The sequence below is a fragment of the Triticum urartu genome, unplaced genomic scaffold (assembly GCF_003073215.2).
Source record: "Triticum urartu cultivar G1812 unplaced genomic scaffold, Tu2.1 TuUngrouped_contig_4391, whole genome shotgun sequence".
Classification (NCBI taxonomy): Eukaryota; Viridiplantae; Streptophyta; class Magnoliopsida; order Poales; family Poaceae; genus Triticum; species Triticum urartu.
Window position 1 is genome coordinate 968 of NW_024114976.1, and position 7,909 is coordinate 8,876.

The window sequence follows — 7,909 nt, forward strand, 5'->3', positions numbered from 1 at the left end:
TCGATCCGTGAGTTCCCTCCGGCGGCGCCGCCGCCCCGATCGCTCGCCTCTGCATCAGCCCCAGCCCGCCGTTCGCGCCGCGGCAGCGGTCCATGGATTTCCGCTTCGGCGCCGGCGACCGCGGGCCGCCCGGCTATACTTCGTCCGTCCCAGGGCCTTTGCCGCCGCCGTTGGAGTGGCAGGCGGCACCGCGAGAGCTCGTCATTATGCCGCCTCCACCGCACGCGCCGATGCCGATGCACCCGCTCCCGCACGCGCCGCCGCCGGCGCCTTTCGAGGGGTTCGGGCCTCCTCGCCTGCACGTGCACGCGGGGTTTGGGGAAAGGACGCGGTTTCTCTTCGGGGCGAAGTGGGGGTCTACGCCGCGGCCAGATCCGAAGCGCATGCTCAAGCTGCTTGTGACCGAGCCCTCCGGGAGACCCGAGGTATCTGGGCACAAACGAATCTTCTTGGCATTGTTCAGGCCAAGCCATTATCATCGCCGTGCTACTACGCCTGAAGTTCTTTTCCAGATTCGGCATGAAAACCCTTTACTTTCCTCAGAAGCACCTTCTGTACCTCTGTTGTGTCATTTCAGAGTCACGCGCACTATCTGTTCTGAAGATGATCTCCAGATTCGGCCTTAAAAACTGTTACTTGGCTCTTCTGTATTCCTGTCCTGTCATTTCAGAGTTCTGCACACTGCATGTTCCTCTTTAGCTCAATGTTGCTGTACATTTTATGCTTATTTCGCTTGTCCTATTAGATTTAACTTTAGCAGCAACTTTTAGTTTTCTAGAAGATCTGGATCTCTCATCAAGTCATGCATAAGCATAAGTGGGCAATCCTTGATATCAAGAGGAAATATTTCTTTGCTTAGTTCAATGGAACACCAAATTTGGTAGGAATAGATCGGGACAATTGCTATCATACTGAATATTGCCCTTCCAGATAACCGAAATAATCAGCTAAGATATACTCCCTCCGTTCCAAAATAGATGACTCAGCTTTATACTAACTTTAGTACAAAGTTGGGTCATCTATTTTGGAACGGCGGGAGTATGATTCAGTCATATGGTCTGAACTTGAGTGGAAAAGAGAGTATTCCTTTTTGTAGAAAAAGGGTGACAGGTGAACAGACTGATTCTTGTCACCACTGTTTGGTGAAAGTTATGAGGTTATTTCTGGTGCTAATATTGCTTACTGGGTACATCAAGGCTCAGATCAGAGTCAGAGTTTGAAAGGATGCTGTTGATTTCCCATTGATTCTACTTGTCTCCATGCATTTATTTGCTTGGTATCTTTAGCTGTAGAGGGATACTTTCAATCATGAGACATAGTTTCGACTTGCAACCATCTGAATAATCATAACATGCTATTATTTTAGAGCTACAAGATGTTACATATGCACACCTCATTAACTATTGCGTTGAATCTTAATCTCAGGCTCTTTCACCGAAGGTTCCAATGATGAAGAGGAAAGCAGATGAGAGTGCTGCAACTACTGTCCCAAACAAAGTACAGAAACAAGCCGAGGACTGGAGCTGTGCACTATGCCAGGTTAGTGCACCATCTGAAGCTGGTCTAAATGAGCATCTTGGAGGAACAAAACATAAGGCGAAGTTGGCACAATGTGGCGTCAGCAAGGCGATCAAAGATGACAAAAACTGCTTGCAGACGACCACTGGGAATGAGAGCAACACAGATCCTTGTGATGCACCTAAGAAAATATGCATGCTAGTAGACAGTGCAACATGTGAAGCTGGTGTAAATGAGGATCTTGGAGGAAGAAAACATAAGGCGAAGTTGGCACAATGTGGCGTCAGCAAGGCGATCAAAGATGACAAAAACTGCTTGCAGACGACCACTGGGAATGAGAACAACACAGATCCTTGTGATGCACCTAAGAAAATATGCATGCTAGTAGATGGTGAAATGCATGAAGTTGTCCGGAAGAACGACAATCTGTGGTGTGATCGCTGCAGAGTCAGGTGTCATAGTAAAGTCATCATGGCTGGCCATCTGCGGAGCAAGAAGCACAGTAAGTTAAACAAGGTTAGGACATCGATAAAGGCTGTGAGGACAAATACCAATACTAAGGAAGGTTTGCCTTCTTGTGGAAGTCAGGTAAATACAAACAGCCCTACTGAAATTCCAGCGGTAATTGAAGGCGACCTAAATATGACCACCGGAGTAGATGAAAGCGGCCCTGTAGAAAATCCAGTCCAGAAAGAAATCCATCCGCGGAGCAAGAAGCACAGTAAATTAAACGATGGTTGGACATCAATAAAGGCTGTGAGGGCAAATACCGATACTAAGAAACAAATCCATCCGACGAGCAAGAAGCAAGGTAAATTAAACAATGTTTGGACATCGATAAAGGCTGAGAGGACAAATACCGATACTAAGGAAGGTTTGCCTTCTTGTGGAAGTCAGGTAAATACAAACGTCCCTACTGAAATTCCAGCGGTAATTGAAGGCGACATAAATATGACCATCGAAGTAGACGAAATGTTTTCTTGTTAAGTTTCTTTGATATTGGTAATCAAGGTAGGAATCTTATAAGTCTTCGAATCCAGTTCAATAGATCTCTTATAAGGTACTCCCTCTGTAAAGAAATATAAGAGCGTTTAGATAACTAAAGTAGTGATCTAAACGCTCTTATATCTCTTGATTACTAGTGTCTAAGCAACTTTGCAAGAGAAACATTGCTCCCTAGAAGTATGTATTCTTGTTACTCCCTGGACATGTCTTTCACGTGGAGATGAGTTAATTATGTAGAATACCCAGTTTCAACTTTGCCTAAGCTGCTTGTGTGGTCCTTCTAGCGAGTTTTGATTGTCACCCTCTGTTTACATTAATGTGAAGTAGGTGGGATGAGTTGAGCTGGTGATGAGTAGGGTTTCCCTGAGTGCTAACCCGACTCCAGTTCGTAATTTATTTAGGTCTTTTAGGTGTGGCTCAGGATTTACATTTGCATATGTTGTGTGGAAAGCTGCTCGTTTGAGTAGTTGCAGCATGTACTCATCAGTAGCTGTTTCAGAAAGAGTGCAGTCACTGGTGATATAGTGATTAGAGGATATATATTATCCAAGCATCCTGATGAGAATATCAGGCAAAAATGCTTCTAGAGCTGTAAATCCCATGAAAAATGAGGTGTAGGTTCTGACGTTTCTTGACTGACTTATAGTGCTCGGGAAGGTTGTGATCTGTATGCATGCCAAATCTCAGCGTCAAATACAATGTTACTGGCAAGATATTTGGTACTGACATTTTGGATTAGTGTAGAATATGGCCTTCCTGGGTAACATAAATGATGGTCTTGAAACTTCTGCCCCGAGTATATTCATGGAGTTTGTGACTTTAGAAAGTTTTTTGCTGGATATGCCCTCGATAGTATCGTCCACAGCAGCTTATCTCAGGTGTCGCTGGGAGAAACACAACAAATCATGGGAGATCAGAAAACGCAGTGAACACCATGGCAAGCTTGCAGCCAAGAAGCAATCCATGTTCTGTGGCCCCACTGTTTATTTCTGTTAGGCCAGAGTTGCAATGTCTCTGCATTGCTCAGCTGTTCTACCTTGTCTAGTTTCAATTCCGGATTGTTATAATTTGTACCCCAGATAAATCGGGTGTTATATATAGCCTGGGTTCCCGTATCTTCTGAAATAATTTATACTGATGGCTGCCCTTCTAGCTTGCGTTTGTTCAGAATGTACCTAGCTAGACAGATAGTAAGTAGCCCGTTACACCTCTTGTCTGTGCATTACATGCGACATGAACAACGGCCACACTGTGACCTTGTGAATGTTACACAAAACAGGTGATAAACTGACTCAAGTTTGGAATTTATTTAGTTGTTTTAAGTGTCCGCGCTCAGGTTTGCTTCTGCATATGTTGTGCTGAAAAGTTGTTCTTTCTTAGTAGTTGCAGCATGTACTCACCAATAGCTGTTTAAAAACAGTGCGCGCACCAGTAATCTAAAGAGTGTATTCCTTTTGTAGCAAAAGGGTGACAGGTGAACGGACTGATTCTTGTCACCACTGTTTGGTGAAAGTTATGAGGTTATTTTTGTTGGTAATATTGCTTACTGGGTACATCAAGGCTCAGATCAGAGTTAGAGTTTGAAAGGATGCTGATGATTTCCCATTGATTCTACTTGTCTCCATGCATTTATTTGATTGGTATCGGTAGCTGTAGAGAGATACATTCGATCACGAGACATAGTTTCAACTTGCAATCATCCTAATAACCATATAACATGCTATTATTCTAGAGCTACGGGATGTTACATATGCACACCTGATTAACTATTGCATTGAATGTTCATCTCAGGCTCTTTCATCAAATCCAAAGGTTCCAACAGTGAAGAGGAAAGCAGATGCAAATGCTGCAACTACTGTGCCAAAGAAAGTACAGAAATTAACCAAGGACTGGAGCTGTGCACTATGCCAGGTTAGTGCACCATGTGAAGCTGCTCTAAATGAGCATCTTGGAGGAAGAAAGCATAAGGCAAAGTTGGCACAGCGTGGCGTCAGCAAGACGATCAAAGATGGCAAAAACTGCTCGCAGACGACCACTGGGAATGAGAACAGCACAGATCCTTGTGATGCACCTAAGAAAATATGCATGCTTGGAGGAACAAAGCATAAGGCAAAGTTGGCACAGTGTGGCGTCAGCAAAACAATCAAAGATGGCAAAAACTGCTTGCAGACGACCACTGGGAATGAGAACAACACAGATCCTTGTGATGCACCTAAGAAAATGAAAATATGCATGCCAGTAGACGGTGCAATGCATGAAGTTGTTCGGAAGGACAAATACCTGTGGTGTGATCACTGCAGAGTCAGTTGTGATAACTATGCCACCATGGCTTGCCATCTGCGGTGCAAGAAGCAGAGTAAATTAACCAAGGTTTGTTCATCGATAAAGGCTGTGAGGACAAATACCAATACTACGGAAGGTTTGCCTTCTTCTTGTGGAAGTCAGGTAAATACAAATGGCTCTACTGAAATTCCAGCGGTAATTGAAGGCGGCATAAATATGACCACCACGGTAGATGAAAGCGGCCCTGTAGAAAATCCAGTCCGGAAAGAAATGACAAAAACGGCCACCATAAAGGCTGTGAGGACAAATGCTGATACTAAGGAAAGTTTGCCTTCTTGTGGAAGTCGGGTAAATACAAACGGCTCTATTGAAATTCCAGTGGTAATTGAAGGCGACATAAATATGACCACCGCAGTACATGAAAGCGGCCCTGTAGAAAATCCAGTCCGGAAAGAAATCACAAGAATGGCCACCATAAAGGCTGTGAGGACAAATACTGGTACTAAGGCAAATTTGCCTTCTTCTTGTGGAAATCAGGTAAATACAAACGGCTCTACTGAAATTCCAGCGGCAATTGAAGGCGACATAAATATGACCACCGCAGTAGATGAAAGTGGGCCTGTAGAAAATCCAGTCCAGAAAGAAATACAAAGAATGGCCACCATATGGGCAATGTTTTCTTGCTAAGTTTCTACTGGTAATCAAGGTAGGAATCTTGCAATCCTACGAATCCAGTTGAACAGATAGCTTATAAGGTATATAACTTGATTGCTAATGTCTAAGCAACTTTGCAAGAGAAACATTGCTCCCTAGAAGTATGTGTTTTGTTACTCCCTGGACATTTCTTTCACATGGAGATGACTTGTATATGTAGAATGCCCAGTTTGAACTTTGCCTAAGCTGCTTCTGTGGTACTTCTAGCCAGTTTTGATTGTCGCCCTCTGTTTATGTTAAAGTGAGTAGGTGGGATGGGTTGAGCTGGTGATGAGTAGGGTTTCCCTGAGTGCTAACCTGACTCGTTTGTAATTTATTTAGGTCTTTTAGGTGTGGCTCAGGTTTGCTTTTGCATATGTTGTGTGTAAAGTTGTTCGTTGATTAGTTGCAGCACATACTCATCAATAGCTGTTTCAGAAAGACTGGTCAGCATTAATATATAGTTGTAAGATGCATATATATTATCCAAGCATCCTGATGAAGACAGAAACTGGCATATATGAAATATCAGGCAAAAATGCTTCTAAAGCTGCAAATTCCATGATAATGAGGTGTAGGTTCCGACAATTCTTGACTGATTTATAGTGCTCGGGAAGGTTGTGATATGTATGCATGCCAAATTTCAACGTCAAATTTTGGTACTGAAATTTTGAATTAATGTTTGGTACTGAAATTTGGCATTAATGTAGAATATGGCCTTCCTTGGTATTTTAAATTATTTTAGAGATGATCTTTGAAACTTCTGCCCCGAGTATTCATGGAATTTGTGAGTTTAGACAGTTTTTTTGCTGGATATATATACCCTTGAAAGTTTCGTCCACAGCAGCTTATCTCAGGTGTTGCTGGGAGAAACCCAACAAATCATGGGAGATCAGAAAACTCAGTGAACATCATGGCAAGCTTGCAGCCAAGAAGCAATCCATGTCCTGTGGTCCTGCTGTTTATTTCTGTTAGGCCAGAGTTCCAATGTCTCTCGCATTGCTCAGCTGTTGTACCTTCTCGAGTTTGAATTCTGGATTGTTATAATTTGTATCTCATATAGATCTGGTGTTATATCTTCTGAAATAATCTATACTGACGTCTGCCCTACTAGCTTGTGTTTACTAAGAACATACCTAGCTAGACAGATAGTAAGTAAGTACTCCCTCCGTCCGGAATTACTTGTCGTAGAAATGGATGGAAATGAATGTATCTAGAACTAAAATACGTCTAGATACATCCATTTCTCCGACAAGTATTTCCGGACGGACTCTATTTCTTCGACAAGTATTTCCGGACGGACTCCATTTCTCCGACAAGTATTTCCGGACAGAGGGAGTAGCTCGTTACACCTCTTGTCTGCATTACATGTGACATGAACACCGACCACATTGTGACCTTTTAATGTTACACAAAATAGGTGATAAACTGACTCAAGTTTGGAATTTATTTACTTGTTTTAGGTGTCAGTGCTAAAGTTTGCTTCAGCATATGTTGTGCTGAAGTTGTAATTTCCTAGTGGTAGTTGCAGCATGTACTCAGCAATAGCTGTTCCAAAAGTAGTGCGCGCACCAGTAATCTATAGAGGCATATAGAGCATACAAGCATCCTGATGAAGAGAGAAATGACAGATATGAAATATCAGGTGAAAATGCTCATATGGCTGTAGCATTCCATGAAAAATGTGTAGGTCTCGATGATTCTCAATTCATTTATACTGCTCGGGACGGTTGTGTTCTACTATCTCTGTTCCTAAATATAAGTCTTTTTAGAGATTTCACTATAGACTATATTCGGATGTATATAGATATGCCTTTTAGAGTATAGGTTCACTTATTTTGCTCCGTATATAGTCTATACAATGAAATCCATGCCAAGTTTGAGATTCAAATGCAATGTTATTTGTGAGATATTTTGCTTGTAAATTTTATATGTTGATAATGTGGAATATGGTATGCCCAAGTACTGCAAATTAAAGTGGTATTCGTAACTTCTGCATAGTATTCATGGAATTGTGTGACTACGTTTTTTTGAGAGTACGCCTAGGCGTATCATATTTTTTTATAGAAGGCGGGAAATTCCAAGAAGACTGACGTAGTATAAACTCAACTAGCCACTACATACATTAGAATTTACAACCACAACATAAAAGGTGTAGCCTAAGTTAGAAAGACAAAGTATGTCACGACCAACACCGGTCCCCTCTGAAGACAATTGAAACTCATCCATCCATGAATGCCTAAAAGAGATTGATGAGTAGGTGGAGGACTTGACAAAGGCATCGTATTGGACACATAAGTGACAACATAAACAACATCTCAAAAGATCGACCTAGGACAACAACGAGCATTAAAGGAATGCAACACACGACCTCTACAACAATGAGCATCAAAGGAATGTAACCCAAGAC

The 7,909-nt window shown here is 42.3% G+C and overlaps 1 protein-coding gene across 6 annotated transcripts; it reads left to right on the forward strand.

The window, feature by feature from the left end:
* The first annotated feature begins 204 nt into the window (after window positions 1-204).
* On the forward strand, window positions 205-6,609 carry LOC125527753. 6 transcript variants are annotated; one of them, XM_048692272.1, is made up of 4 exons: window positions 205-425; window positions 1,426-2,415; window positions 4,315-5,512; window positions 6,347-6,609. In XM_048692272.1, exons 1-3 carry the CDS (start codon window positions 207-209, stop codon window positions 5,491-5,493), a joined length of 2,388 nt encoding a protein of 795 aa, XP_048548229.1. In that variant the 5' UTR covers window positions 205-206; the 3' UTR covers window positions 5,494-5,512; window positions 6,347-6,609. The 6 variants fall into 6 exon arrangements, with proteins under 6 accessions (XP_048548229.1, XP_048548227.1, XP_048548228.1 ...); XM_048692270.1 differs by having other exon boundaries at window positions 4,315-5,343; window positions 6,344-6,609; XM_048692271.1 differs by having other exon boundaries at window positions 4,315-5,343.
* Window positions 6,610-7,909: the final 1,300 nt, after the last annotated feature.

Coding starts and splice junctions, on each gene's coding strand:
- LOC125527753 (XM_048692270.1), top strand. CDS start 207: ATGCCGCCTCCACCGCACGCGCCGATGCCGATGCACCCGCTCCCGCAC. Junction 426..1,425: donor AGCCCTCCGGGAGACCCGAG/GTATCTGGGCAC, acceptor TCTTAATCTCAG/GCTCTTTCACCGAAGGTTCC. Junction 5,344..6,343: donor CTTCTTCTTGTGGAAATCAG/GTAAATACAAAC, acceptor TTTCGTCCACAG/CAGCTTATCTCAGGTGTTGC.